This window comes from Scophthalmus maximus, chromosome 12, assembly GCF_022379125.1.
Source record: "Scophthalmus maximus strain ysfricsl-2021 chromosome 12, ASM2237912v1, whole genome shotgun sequence".
Taxonomy (NCBI): Eukaryota; Metazoa; Chordata; class Actinopteri; order Pleuronectiformes; family Scophthalmidae; genus Scophthalmus; species Scophthalmus maximus.
The window spans coordinates 24,497,501-24,511,899 of record NC_061526.1 but is presented as its reverse complement, the minus strand read 5'-3'; the positions used below and the strand labels follow the sequence as shown (position 1 = coordinate 24,511,899).

Sequence of the window (14,399 nt, the reverse complement as noted above, 5' to 3'; positions counted from 1 at the left end):
TGCTTTGGGTGGAGACTTTCTGAGGCAGATTTTGACTGTTGTCTCAACAAAACCTTGTTTTCCAAATGAAGAGACGTTTGTTTCTTCCTCCTCTCATCTTAACCTGAAAGCTTTTAATCTGAAACTCTTTTCATGAAAGTAGTTTTGAGTTTTTAATTAAAAGTTAATTCTTGACATTGAAAACAAAGTCTGTAAGAGATTTGATCTGGTGTCGTCGAGAGAGAATCGCTCCGTCGGACCTTCAATGGAGCATTTCTCTATTGTCTCTCTCCTGAAGTGAAGGACGTGAGGAGCTTCTCTTCTTCTGTGGTGTCTAGGACCGGGACTCCGCCTCCTCGCCACCTTTCAGGGCTGAAGGGGCTTCGCTGCTAAATGGAGTGTAAACAAAGAGAAGGCGTCCGGCAGCTGCACTGATGGAAATGTGAACAGCTACTAATGTGTTTCTCAGCCGCCGCCGTCGTTATCTCAAGAGACAAAACAGACTTGTGATGAGAGGATAATCCTGCAGCGGCGGTCGACCTCGACCGCGGCCGCCGAAAGAATTCCTTCCTCTGCCTGTCGAGTGTTCAGAGACGAGTTCCGCAGACGTGACATTAACACATTCTTACTTTATATCTTCAGACCTGGAGAAATGTGTAGTTTTAATGAAGGTGACGTTTCATTTGCTCACCTGTCGGTGTCGTCTGGATGTGAAGTGATCAGAGAAACGAGCTGAACGGACGCCAGACGTCCTGCGTCTGTGAAACGCTGAGGGAGGAGCTGCTGCCTCTTCTCTTCGTCTAGTTTGTTAAGTTTAGTTTAGTCGTCAGTAAACGTCTGTTCGGGATAAACATCTGTAAGAGACAGAACCACTTCACAGTCATCAGTGACGGTTTGATGTTCACCAGCTCGGAGACGAGGAATTCACCAATGTGAGTCATCAGCCCTCAAAGTCCCATTTATGCACGAAGCTGCAAAAAATTTGGAAATACATCAGAACGCCCCCTCCTCTTCCTCCTCCTCCTCCTCCTCCTCCTGCAGTGTCATGGCGTCCGGACGTCATTACCGCGACCGGTGAGCGGAAGCTGATGAAAGCTTCTGCGTCCAATTAAAACTGAGCTGGATCCTGAAGATCACAGTGAGTTTCAGGGCGTCAGATTTCAAATTGGATTTAAAACACGAGGGATGGGATATCTACGAGTCCAGACGCTACGACGTGAAGCACTATGAAGATGTTCCTGAGAAGAAGTTTATCTGGGAATCAAAAATGTCCCCGTAGGTTTTATCAAAGCCGACGATCCAAAGGACTGATTTGATTGACGGGACCTGAGTTCTGTTGTGATTTAACTGCAGGAAATTGTGGAAACTTCAGATTCTAATCTCACGAGGACTCGAGGGACAAACATCTTTACGTCATCCGCCGATCTGACCAATACTCTTCCTTAAAAGAAACTGTACAGAGAAGAAAACAGGCCCCAGGATGGATCCCTGAGGAACTCCAGGGGTTCATCGATCAGCTTCGTTCTTACTCTGGATATGTGAGTTTGTAGTGAACAACTTGTTCGTCTCCTCGGCGCTGAACATTTTATAAAACCTCTCGGGAGACAAGTCTTTTATTTGTGAGTCGAGAAGCAGCAGCAGCTTTCAATCGATCTGCTCGGGAGTTTTAGACGAACGTGTTGAAGAATTAGTAAAACTCTCGGCATGTTTTACTTCACACCCTGCGAACATCGGTGCGTCCTCGTCGCGTCTGAGAATCCAAAACCAGAAGCTCTGTTAAAGGGCCAGACGTTCAATCGACCCCTCCTTCCTCAGAGACACTGACGAGGACGTTTCACTGCAGAGAAACAGAAATGTTTAAATTCTGAGTCCGACAGTGGGACGTTGGTCAGACGACTCTCTGACCTCGAGTCCGACGTCGTCAGGTTCAGAATGAGTTACGTTCCTCTGACATTTTGGCGAATCCCCCGTTGGTCCGATGATATCAGGCTCGTTTCAAGAGTCCGTTACTGGGACGGTCGTTCTATTCAAGTCACAGGTTTTCCTTAAGGATAAAAACGCCAAACAGCTTCTGAAGAATCCATTTAACAGAACTTGGTCCTAGTTTAGAGGTTCCACCAGAATCCAATATTCCAACTTGTGCGTAATAAAAACTATTTAACAGTCAAATTACAATCGTTTCCCTAATGGAATCATAAGTCTCGTCTCGTCGTTCAGTATCTCACCTTGTTCCTCTGGAGGTAAATCCTCCGTCCATCTGATTCCCAGTGGCTTTGAATAAAAAACCTCTCGAAGCGTCTTGAATGTGAAACCTGCTGATTCCCCCTCATCCCCCTCTCCTCACCTCTCTCTCTCCGGGGGGGAGGAGGGTGGAGAGGTTTTTAAATGAAGTGACCTTTCAGACAATCAGAGGTGGCCGCCGCTCCGACAGACGCTGAATGGCGAGCGAGGCCCCCGAGCGCGGTGTTCGCCCGCGGATCACATTGATCCTGAGAAACAAAGAGGCTCATTGTTCATGAAGAACAAACTGCAGAAGAAGAAGAAGAAGAAACTCTTCTTCCTCTTCCTCTACTTCTCAGACGGTTGTTGATGTGAAGATTCATCACTTGTCGTCTCTTTGTCTCGTTTGTGTTGTAAACAGGAAGTTTTTTCTTTCTGTGACTTGAAGCCCCCCCCCCCGAAAACACTTCAGCTCCACCTTTAAGGACGACTCAGTAATTAGTGAAGCAGCCTGAGAGGCAGCCCCCCCCCCCCCGCAGTCCCTCCCCCCTCCCCCCTGTGGGTGAGGGACATTTTTTTCAAGGGGGGGGGGGGGGGGGGCAATAGAGGCTTTTTTTTTCTCACAAGAAAAAAACTCATCTCATTTGTTTTGGATCTTCAGTCTCTTTTGAGGAAACTTTTGTTTGTGTGGAATCTGCAGATGGAAAATATGATCAGCTGTGGGGCTATTTTCTCCAATCATATATAAATATACAGTATATATAATATAATATATAATATAAATACATGTCTGCAGATGTGACAGAGTAAGTGTCTGCTGCGACACTCGGCTCTGAAAAAGCTTTCAAACTGTGAGACGTTTTTTTTTAAGTGGATACACAAAACTGCTGCCAGAGAAGAATGAACCCCCCCTCTCCCCCCCCCACACACACACACACCATACACACACACACACACACACACACACACACACACACACACAGCGGCGGTGGGATGCGACGGGGCAGAGCGATGAACTATGAAATATTTACAGAGGCTCTTCTCTTCAGCGGAGGAGAAAGTGAGATGGACTCAGGTTTGTTTCTCTTCTCCAGAGGGTGGGGGAGGGGCTTCAGTGTGTGTGTGTGTGGACGGACAGGGTTTGTCAGTGGAGCTGGTGTCTGTTGCTCAGTGTCAGTAGCAGTGTGTCAGGTGAACATAAATATGTTTTAACTTGTGAATCCAGAATCATAAAAGTCTCATCGGTTTGTGAGATGATGTGAAGCCTCCAGGTCAGCATCTTAGTTTTTTGAAATCCGGGGGTGTGGCCTGACTGAGAACTTGTCCATTGGACGGGAACCAGCTGTCAGTCACATTGTGCTTCATGGTCTATGTGACAGGCGTCTAACAGTCCACCTGTTTGTCTCTCTGTGTCTGTCTCTTTCACAGAAACTGTCCGTCAGAACTTGTCCTGTTGCGTCGACGAAGCCTCTGTCCCTCATCAAGCCGCCCGGCCCGGGTCTCTCCATCTCCGTGGTGCCGGCCAAGGCGCCCGTCTCCATGGTGACCGCACACATCAACGGACAGAAGGCGGCGAGCTCGGAGCCGCTGCAGACGTCGCCCATCAACCTGCAGACCGCCGGCAGGGGGGTGGCCACCGCCGCCACCACCGGGGTCCACCCGTTCACCGGCAGGAGGGTCGGAGAGCTGCCTCCCGCTCAGGTAACACCTGGAACACACATGGACAAGACTTCCTGGTGATGTAACATTGTGATCTGAGAATCCCTGCCCCCCCCCCGGAGTGGGTTCAGATCTTTATGGCTGTATTGTTGAGGCGGAGTGAGCGCTCTTCACGCAGCTGCCCGTCTGCTCAGGGCAGTAAAAAGAAAAACCTCCGAGCTCTTCTCACCTCCGTCAATCGAGAGTCATAAAAGCTCGGCCAATCAGAGGCCACTCCTCTGTGTGTGTGTGTGTGACCACCTGGCTGCTGATTTAAAGATCAGTAATGAGCGAACACATTAAACCTGTGAACTGCTTTTATTACAAAGTACATGTAAAAGAATTTTAACATTTTTTATTTTAGTGTTTAAATGTCGGGGATGGAGGTGAATAGTATTATATATTATATATTTATAGACTTTACGCTAACTCCAGGAAGTGGATTTAGTTTCTCTTCAACTTGTTCATCAGCAGATCAGAAGTTTGAACAAGTCTGAGACTTGTTCGTGTTTTATTCTTCCTGCGTCAAACAGACAAAGTTTCAGTCCTGATGTGAGAAAAAAACTTAAAATGTCAAAAGATTCAGTAAACTTTGGTTTGAAGTTGTTTCTCACAAAGAACGAACTCGCAGGAGGAAACGTCACCACGAACATTCTGAGATGTTTTGAACAGGAAGTCAATTTAATATCTGAGCACAATTAGTCTCTTCTGGAAGGTAACGGACTTCTTCAACCTGAAAGAAGTGTGTGTGTGTGTGTGTGTGTGTGTGTGTGTGTGTGTGTGTGTGTGTGTGTGTGTGTGTGTGTGTGTGTGTGTGTGTGTGTGTGTGTGTGTGTGTGTGTGTGTGTGTGTGTGTGTGTGTGTGTGTGTGTGTGTGTGTGCCCGCCCTCTGCTGGCAGCAGCAGGAACAACAGGTTCTCTGATCTGCACCAACAACCAGTCAGATACAGTTGTTCAGTTTGATTACATCTTCATTCTGCTCATCGTGTGTTTGTTGGTTTCTGAGCCCAGAACAAAGAACATAGAACCCTGAGTCCAGAACCCTCAGTCCAGTTCATATACTTACTCACTCTGTTTCTCTATTTCAACTTGTTTTTTTATGTGTATTAAAAACATCAGGATGTAAAAACGCTTGTTGTTTCCAGACAGAGGTGAACTCACTGGTCCAGAAACATCCTCAAAGGAATCTGAGACAATATGATTCATAGATGAATCCTCAAGTTTTCACAGTTATTGCCATGACAACGTGTCAGAGAAGACAGGTGAGGATCCAGGAAGCAGGATCAGACCTTTAGCTTAGCACAAAGACTGTAAACGGAGGGAAACTGTTAGCCTGGTTCACGGCCTCAGCAGAGAGTAAATAATCTTCCTTTCTCGTCTCTGGAGGATGGAGATGAACATGAGCTTTTGTCTCGCCTCGTCGACCTTGGCGTATGAAAAAAAAAAAAAAAGACAAGAAAACAAATTGATGATAAAAAAAGAAAACAGGAAATCAGTGTTCCAAGGTTGTGAGGAGGGGGAGGAGCCTCGCTCAGGTCTGGAGGAAAAGAAACGGCAATTAGGAAAATGAAAAGAGCCTGCAACTGCAAGAATTCTCATCTCTGCAGTTGCCATGGGAACAGGCCTTGGCCGCCTCCTCCCCCCTCCCCCACTGAGCCGCTGCAGCACAACACAATGAAATGAATGAAATGAATGAAAGGGAGGGGGGGGGGGGGGGGGGGGGGGGGGGGGGGGGGGGGGGGGGGGCACGGGGAGGAGAAAAGTTTCCTCCATGTTTTTTTCTCTCTTGATTTCTGTCTCGAGCCGCCGTGTGGTCGACGTCCAGTCTGAACCAGAACCAACAGAAACTAGAGCCCAGAACCTGCATCAGAACGAACCTGAAAACTAAACATGACACAGATCTTTATTTTCTTTGTGATGACGGTGACTTTAAAAAATATTTTTTAATGACTAGTTTGAATTTTAATGGTTTCAAGAAAACATACTTTTTTTATTTGTTTATTTTATACCAGACATCACCACCAGAAGGCGCCAGAGACGCACGACAGCTTTAAATGAAACCAAACAAAACAAAACATGGAGTCGTGATGTCTGGCTTGGTTTTGAAATTTAAAAAATATATATGTTTAAACATTTAAGTTGATATTGCCAATTTTAAAAGCAATATTTATCAAAAGCATAATTGCAAACTACAGTAATAGATACACAGTTGTATCCAAAGTTTTCTTTTTTTAATTATTTCAAGACAGAAGAAAAAGAATAAAACCAAATTTAGAAATCATCATCATTTAAACATATGTCAGTTGCGATTAAAGGTTCCTCTGGTGTAACTGGTGCATTTGGGTGCTTTTCAGATGCTGGGAACTCTCACTGCTGTGCCAATCAAGGTGCCTCAAGTCAGCTCCCTGCACCGGCTGGCAGGACAAGCAGCCACTGTGCTACCTCAGGTAACACACACACACACACACACACACACACACACACACACACACACACACACACCACAGTGGTCACAGAGTGGTTGAACCGTCTCCTTCCTTTTACAGGTCAGGCCAAAGACCCAGATCCCCGACAGCCTCCCTCACAGCCCCCGCCAGGAGCTGCAGCCCCTCAGCCTGCAGAGAGCCGCCGCCGCCGCCGTGGTCAGTCCCAAGAGTCAGGGCCCGACGCTGCCCACCGCCAACTGCACCTTCAGTCCAGACCACCAGCCCAGCGCCTCGCCGCCCTCGGCCCCCGCCCATGGCCCGTCGGGGGGCCCAGACTCCGGGGGCCCCACCCAACACGCCTCAGCGGGACCAGGCGTGGCGTACGCCATTATCGCCGCCTCTCCCGCCACCGGCAACGGGGTGTCGGCCATCAGCGAGGCCGTCAAGGTGCAGCCACTGTTCTTCACCGCTGACAACACATAATATTTTAATTTCTATTCAACAGAAACAGAATATTTCTGAAATATTGAAAAACTCATTCAGCCAGATATATTCAAACCGATAACAAGAAAAATTATAATTTTTCATCTCCTCATCTCCTCATCTATTTCATCTGAATTAATCTCACGTCTCGTGTTTGTGTTTGTCAGGTGATAATAATCCAGCCGCAGGCGCCCAGCAGCACCGACGGGCCCGCGGGGCCCCAGGCCGACCTGCCGTCACAGGAGGCCCCGCCCACCCCGACATCCCCCTCCTCCCAGAGGAAAGACGACGAGGATCCCGAGGTGAGAAAGAAAAATGACGATGACGAAGTGTTAAAAGCTGCGACGCGTGACAATTTCTCACGCTAACTTCGTCTCGTCTGCGTCTCTTACAGAAAGTCGCCTTCATGGTCGCACTCGGCCTCGTCACCACCGAGCAGCTGGAAGGTAAAAACACTCTGAGATTATATCATCTACATCGTCATATTTACACTGAGACGTTCAGAAGTGTCGGGGAAACATCGTAGATAAAGACGTTTAGAGAATCTGTCCTGACTCAGAATGTTGAGTTTGGTTGGTCTTTTGTCCTAAATGTACTGAGACGGAGACAGTGACGACGTTTTCCTTCTGTTTTACTAAATTATTCTTTTTTTCTCTTGTCTTTTGTCGCGAGCAGAGATTCAGACGAAGAGGCAGGAGAGGAAGAGGCGGAGCACGGCCAACCCGGCGTACAGCGGACTGTTCGAGCCCGAGGTGCGAGAACCCATCAACTTTAACTTCAGGGATGATTGATTGATTGATTTTTTGATTGATGGATTGATGGATTGATTTTAAAATGGATCGATGTGTTTTTGTGTCTTTGCAGCGTAAACGTCTGGCGTCACATTACCTGAACAGCTCGCTCTTCCTGTCGGCGCGAGGTAAAACAAACGCCCCCCCAGACTTTTTTACTAGTCACACACAGACTCACTTTATTAATAATAATAATGATAATAATAATAATCTTCTTAACAAATCAAGATTCAGAGGGAAAAACTCTCAATGATGAAAAATCTTTTTTTAATATATTTTTGGCTTCCATTGAGACTTTAACATCCAGATGTTTCTGTCGCCGTCGTCTTCTACTTCTGCTGCTCGTCTTCACCTTTAACCTTTAACCTTTAACCTTTGCCTGTGTCTGTTGCCACTAACCTCTGATCTGCTTCCGTTCACACGCCAGACACTGAGGATTTCTGCTGGAAGGTAGGTCACATGACATCACATGACATCACATGACATCACATGACATCACATGACATCACATGACATCACAGCAAAATGTTTTACTGTGTTAAACGTCAGACCAACTTTTATCACTGATTCAGAAAAGTAATTTTCTGCTTGAATTCTTCAGGATGAAAAAGAATAATAAAATATTGAAACAAAAAAAAGATTTAAGCTTGAACATCTGGAAAACTGAAGATCATTAATCAATCAAAACACATCAATTAAAACAGATGTTTTTCAAAGTAAAAGATGTCAAAGTGTTCCATAAGATTTTCAGTTTCTCAGAAAAAAAGAAAAGAGAAGAATTTTTAAATCTTTTAAATTACTCCAAATAAAAAACAGACAAAGTTTACAACATTTAAATAAAAGATAATTACATTTTGAGTTTTAGAAGAACATTTTAAAAAAATGTGAGGAGACATGTTTTTGTCTTTTCACAGCTTAAAAACTAAATCAAAAACCAAATAAATTGAAGAATTTCCACCTTGAACGTCTGGAAAACTGAAGATAATCAATAATCAGATCCCATCAAACAGATGGTTTTCAAAGTAAAATTCATCCAAAATTTCAGTTTCTCAGCTGCTCAGACAATGAAAGTGATAAAATCTGACACAAAAAACTGTGAACATGAATATCTAGATTTTTATCTCAAAGTTTTAAATATTTCCAATGTCTCCAAGTAAAAAACAGCCAAAGTTTAAGAAAACTCATACTTTCCTCTTTAATGTTTTCTTTATTTGATTTTTAATTTCTATTCTCCAGCTGTAGAAGAAAATGAAAACAACGTGTTTGTGAACTGATTCTTCAACATGAAGAAACATATGATTTTGCTCTGTTGATGAATAATAAACGTGACGTTAATCTTGTTGTCAGGACGACGTGGAGCATGACGAGCTCTGCTTCGTCTGTAAGGAGGACGGTGAACTGCAGCCCTGCCACAACTGCCCCCGAGCCTTCCACCCCGACTGTCTCCACCCGCCCCTCAGGACCCCGCCCAGGGGCGCCTGGTACTGCCCCAAGTGTCAGAAGAAGGTACGATGATGATGATGATGATGACGATGACAATGACGACGACAACGATGATGATGTAATGATCAAACGTGTGTCTGCTCCTCAGGTTCTGAACAAAGAAAACATGTCGTGGCCTCAGAACTTTGTTCAGTCGTACGTTACACACAAGACGGGTGAGAACAAACCTATCGCCTCACGTGTGTGTGTGTGTGTGTGTGTGTGTGTGTGTGTGTGTGTGTGTGTGTGTGTGTGTGTGTGTGTGTGTGTGTGTGTGTGTGTGTGTGTGTGTGTGTGTGTGTGTGTGTGTGTGTGTGTGGGTCGCTGGGCTGTTCATATACATGTACTGATGAAGTGTGTGTGTGAACAGTGAGGCAGGAGGAGAAGCGAAGACTCCTGAGAAGAAACAACGAGCTGAAGAAAGAGTGTGAACATCTGGAGGAACAAGACGAGGAACTGAGCAAGACGCTCAAAGTAAACACACACACACACACACACACACACACACACACAAACCCACACACGCTCAGTTGGAGACAGGGAGTTGACGCCAGCCGTTTCCTGTTTCTCCCTCAGCACTGCGAGGACGTGCGGCAGCGACTCGTCGACCGGCAGCGAGACACGCAGGCGTCGCTCGAGCGCCTCAAGTCGCTCGTCAGGCTCATCCAACGGGAGCAGCTCATCCAGGTCACCATGACGACCACCGCCACCATCGCCGCCACCTCGCTGCTCTCCCAGTCTTGGACCAAACCTACCGGCGCCGGGCCCTCGGCCACGCCCCTGCTGCAGAAGAGCCACGCCCACAGCCAGGACAACAACAACAACTAGCCCCGCCCCCCGGGTGACGATTCTTCTGAAAAAGAAACTGAGCCGCGATTCAAGTATTTTTTAAAAACCCGACACCTGCAGTGCTTAACGAGATTTTCTTTTTTTTAAGTTCTTTTTATATTTATGATTCTTGTTCTTGGCCTTAATGTATTTATTACAAACCGTTAGAGGAGGAGCCGCCGCAGGAAGTGTTTCCGCCGCCGCGCGCTCGGAAAAAGATATTTCCCTTTTTTTAAAACACAGGTTTAATAATTGTTCCGTATGGAGAGAACGGCCGTACTGTACAGTCTCATCCTCCGAAGAACAATGATTTTTTTTGCCATAATAATAATAATAATTCAGGAAGATGTTTCATGGTGTTTTGTGAACGAGCCTTCAAACAAACAAAAAAAACAGAGAATAACTTTTTTTCAGTATTAATAGAGTAAAAAAGAAAAAAGTATTTAAGATGAAAAAACTACAGAAATTAGAAGTTTCTAGTTGGAGAGTTTAGTATTTTCATGCTGATGATGATGCCTGTTGATAAATGTACGTCTGGGGTGTTGAAGGGGATCAATGTATATATGTTGTATTATGATTATGATTCATATCATCGTTGTCATCTCCGTCGCAGGTTTTTTCTCGGTTGTCAAACGTCCTGAAACTGAAGCGAGTCTCTGTTTCATGTCAACTGCAGCGGCTCGAACAAGAATATGAATTTTCATTTGTAATATTTTTTATAATTTTCAAAGTTTAATCTTTAAAAAGTAAAGACTCTTTGGACGTTGGACCTTTAAAAAGAAAAACATCATTCTGGATTTTTGGGCCTAAAGATTAATTTCACGTAATACTTTAAAATTTCCAAACTGAGGACGCTCAGAGCGAGTTAAAAAAAAATCCTGGATGACCTCCACAAAACATCTTTTTGAATAATCCCACTGACAAACAGACGCAGATGAAAATATGACATATTCATATTCTTGTTTGAGGAGAAGAATCAGTTGAGAACATCCAGGGACTCTGCGGTTCAGTTTGTTCCCAGCTGCACTCGAACACAACTCGTCGACGTGCGACGCATCGTCCACTTCCTGTTCCCCTTTAACCAGAGTAGAAAATATGCCAAAAAAACTCTTTGTTTTTCTACTGGGATCCTTCATCAATAATCAATATTCATAAATGTCCATTGTGCTTTTTTTTTTTTTCTTCCTCCCCCTCCCTGCCTGTTTTATATTTTAAGAACTGCTGTTGTCACGGCGACGAGCATGTGAGTGACAGACGAACACTGCCTCAAGTACAAATACTTTTTTTTAAATCCAGGGTTTTGTCGTTTTCGCCGTAGATAAACAACAACACGTCGATCAGGAACAAAACGTTGTGACGGTCGGTGGACGAGGAAGCGACCACGACGAGGATGACGAGGTGACTTCATCGTCTAGTCGTGGTCACTTCCTGCTCGGGCCACTCTTGTCGCGAGTCTTCCTGCTGGTCCAGAGACGTTCACGTTCCACTCGTTTTCTTTCTGCAGCTGCGACGACGCTGCCGATGCACAAACACGAATGAACGAATCGTTGGGGCGGAAAATGCCTTTTTATCATAAAGAGAAGTGATTTTGTTTTGATTTGAATTCATATCAGTCGCGACGAATCAAAGATACTAATCCATGTCGTCGTCGAAGCTTCGTCCGCACGGAAAAATGCAAAAACCTGCTGCGTCGGCGGATTCAACGGCACCGAGCGAGTCGAAAAACATAAATCTGACTTTATATAATCAGTTGATCAGTTAGTGAAGTTTCTTGAAGATAAACCCCTAAAGACTCGAGCCCGATGCTGATTCTGATATTAGAGAACATGAATCAGACGGGATCAACGTGTCAAAACCTCCAAAAATATTCAGTTTGTAGATTATCATCAAAACGATGAAAAGATAATATTAGACGCTTTTGCTCGAAGAAACAAACAAAAAGTTTTTATAGATTATCAAAAAAATGTTGACGAATTATTTCCTGTCGATCGTTTTCGAGTTTCCAGTTTTCATGGGGGTGAAACTCGTCCCCATGACGACCGACTCGTCTCTAACTTTGCCTTTTCATAAACGAATAGAATCATGATCAGATTCTGGTCCTGATCCGGATCAGAATCAGCATCAGACGCCACGTGAAGCATATTGATTCTCACCTGAGAGAAATGTAAAGAAACCATATCAACGATCCACGTCACGTCGATACTGCACCCGTCAAACCCCGCCCACATCCCGCTAAACCCCGCCCACCCCCGAGGACACCACCCACCACCACCCTGGTCCCCGCCACCCGACCTCGTCATCCATCTCTAGAACTCTTCTCCGGGAGAAACTGTGCAGTGCTTTAACAGATCTATTTTAATACACAACACGACATTTGAACAAATGACAAAAAAAAAAAGTTAGAACATTTTTATATTCTTTTATCAAGGAGCAAAAAAAGAAAAGAAGCGAGAACGTTGAGGTTTTCTGTCGTCTGCTGGTGATTGATCGATGATTCTGCCACCAGGGGGCGACGGCGTCACGACGCGCTGCAGTGAAACGTCTGTTGAAGTAGAAGTTTTATTTGTCCGTGATGCGGCGACTGTCCAGTGGATCGTGTGTATAGGAAAAGTGTTTTTGTCTTGAATATGCCAATGTAGTTTTTATGATTTTCTTCTGTACGATGCATTAACGAGTCGATCGGTGGAGAAAGTCGGTAAATGGTTAAACAAGTAGTGACACTTTTTTGTACCGAGTTCTTTACAAAAAAAAAATTTGAATCATTAATAAACAAATTCAAGAACAAAAGAGATTCACATCCACAAAGTTTGTTTCTGTCTTGGCTTTAAAAAATAGACATATGCTATGATTTATGAACAGAATATGGAAAAGGACATTGTATTGTAAAATTTACTATTTAATTCAATTTTTATTGGAAACCAGTTTTTATGATATTGTCACTGATACAAAGGAAGCGACCATATTTGGATCTGGTGACATTGTGTAGGAGAGAGAGAGAAAAGCTATTTCATCTTCAGCTCCAGGCAAAAAAACCACAAAGAAAATATACAAGATATAAAAGTATAATTTACAAGAACAGAATATTCAACTATGATTTAATACATTTTCTTAAATTGCAAATGAGAAGAAGCAAGTGACGTTAACCAGATTCTTCTCATTAGAAACAAAACATTAACCTCAGGGGGTCACCTGTCTGGGATCAGGGGGTCACCTGTCTGGGATCAGGGGGTCACCTGTCTGGGGTCGGGGGGTCACCTGTCTGGGGTCGGGGGGTCACCTGTCCGGGGTCGGGGGGTCACCTGTCCGGGGTCGGGGGGTCACCTGTCCGGGGTCGGGGGGTCACCTGTCCGGGATCGGGGGGTCACCTGTCTGGGATCGGGGGGTCACCTGTCCGGGGTCGGGGGGTCACCTGTCCGGGGTCAGGGGGTCACCTGTCCGGGATCAGGGGGTCACCTGTCCGGGTCGGGGGGTCACCTGTCCGGGGTCAGGGGGTCACCTGTCCAGGGTCAGGGGGTCACCTGCCCCGGCGGGCAGCGGGAGCCGAACACGGCGGCGAAGTGCTCGACGAGCAGTTCGGTGAACACGTTGATGGGCGTGAGGTCGGAGAGCGAGATGGAGCCGTGACGAGGTCGGACCAGGTTGACCCCGAACACACAGGCCAAGTTGGACGGACTCATCTTGTTGATGATGCTCTGCTGCGACACCTGAGGCGACCAACCAACAGATTAGATCAGATCAGATTATATCCAATCATATCCAATCAGATGAGATGAGATTTACCATGTGGAGGAAACATGAGGAACTTGAGCACGATGAAGTTCAGTTCAGGGAGACTCTCGACGATGTGTCTGCACCTCGACACTCGGAGGCTGCTCTCCACGTCTGACGACAACATCCACATCAGACTACAGTTTGTTTTCAACAGAATTATTATATTTCCTCCTCGTGACTCACTCAGGACGTCCTGGACTTGTCCGTAGACTCTGAACGTGAGCAGAGGTTCAGGGAGGTCTCTGAGGAACGTCTTCAGGATCACGGCCGGAACGTGGACGTCAGAGAACTCGTCAAAGTTTACAGGCTTCCCTGGAAAACATATATACATATATACATATACACATATATATCACAGTGTACAGTTTCTGAGCTCACGTTTCCCGGTGCCGACCGACTCACCGAGGTTGTAGAGTTTCTGAACGTCCTTGATGATCTGAACACGAGCGGAGCGTCTGAAGATTCCCTCCGTCCTCAGACCTGAGAGTTACATCACCAGGAATCATGGGAAATATATATATATGTACAGTATATATATATATACACCCACCTTTGACCTTCAGGTAGTCCACCGTCTGCTGCAGCACCAGAGGGATCGTCGCCTCCCGCCTCTTCTCCCTGATGCTGTCAGACACACAGATACCATCGGTCGACTGATTGATTGATTTCTGATCATGTGACGTTTATTGATCGTCGGTGATCAGACTCACTACTGCAGACT

General features: G+C 45.6%; 2 protein-coding genes across 6 annotated transcripts in view; one reads left to right on the top strand and one right to left on the bottom strand.

The window, feature by feature from the left end:
- The window catches only part of phf21b (PHD finger protein 21B), a 28,328-nt gene extending 15,634 nt beyond the window's left edge, over window positions 1–12,694 (top strand). For 4 of the 5 annotated variants that reach the window (XM_047336084.1, XM_035610705.2, XM_047336085.1 and 1 more), the window contains 12 exons: window positions 3,628–3,900; window positions 6,252–6,344; window positions 6,444–6,770; window positions 6,974–7,108; window positions 7,201–7,252; window positions 7,482–7,558; window positions 7,671–7,725; window positions 8,025–8,047; window positions 8,945–9,103; window positions 9,189–9,255; window positions 9,450–9,553; window positions 9,656–12,694. In XM_047336084.1, coding sequence (XP_047192040.1) covers window positions 3,628–3,900; window positions 6,252–6,344; window positions 6,444–6,770; window positions 6,974–7,108; window positions 7,201–7,252; window positions 7,482–7,558; window positions 7,671–7,725; window positions 8,025–8,047; window positions 8,945–9,103; window positions 9,189–9,255; window positions 9,450–9,553; window positions 9,656–9,907 — 1,617 coding nt within the window. In that variant the 3' untranslated portion in view covers window positions 9,908–12,694. Of the gene's footprint in view, window positions 1–39; window positions 1,518–3,627; window positions 3,901–6,251; window positions 6,345–6,443; window positions 6,771–6,973; window positions 7,109–7,200; window positions 7,253–7,481; window positions 7,559–7,670; window positions 7,726–8,024; window positions 8,048–8,944; window positions 9,104–9,188; window positions 9,256–9,449; window positions 9,554–9,655 lie in introns of those variants that run through there. The other variant, XM_047336086.1, reaches the window with a different exon arrangement.
- Window positions 12,695–13,403: 709 nt separating this feature from the next.
- LOC118286348 (rho GTPase-activating protein 8-like) overlaps window positions 13,404–14,399 on the bottom strand; it is a 3,872-nt gene continuing 2,876 nt past the window's right edge. Inside the window, 7 exon segments of the mRNA XM_035610741.2 lie at window positions 13,404–13,611; window positions 13,688–13,700; window positions 13,702–13,789; window positions 13,862–13,990; window positions 14,081–14,158; window positions 14,229–14,302; window positions 14,389–14,399. The exon segment at window positions 14,389–14,399 is cut by the window's right edge and continues 100 nt beyond it. Of these exon segments, the coding sequence (XP_035466634.2) occupies window positions 13,414–13,611; window positions 13,688–13,700; window positions 13,702–13,789; window positions 13,862–13,990; window positions 14,081–14,158; window positions 14,229–14,302; window positions 14,389–14,399 (591 nt within the window). The 3' untranslated portion in view covers window positions 13,404–13,413.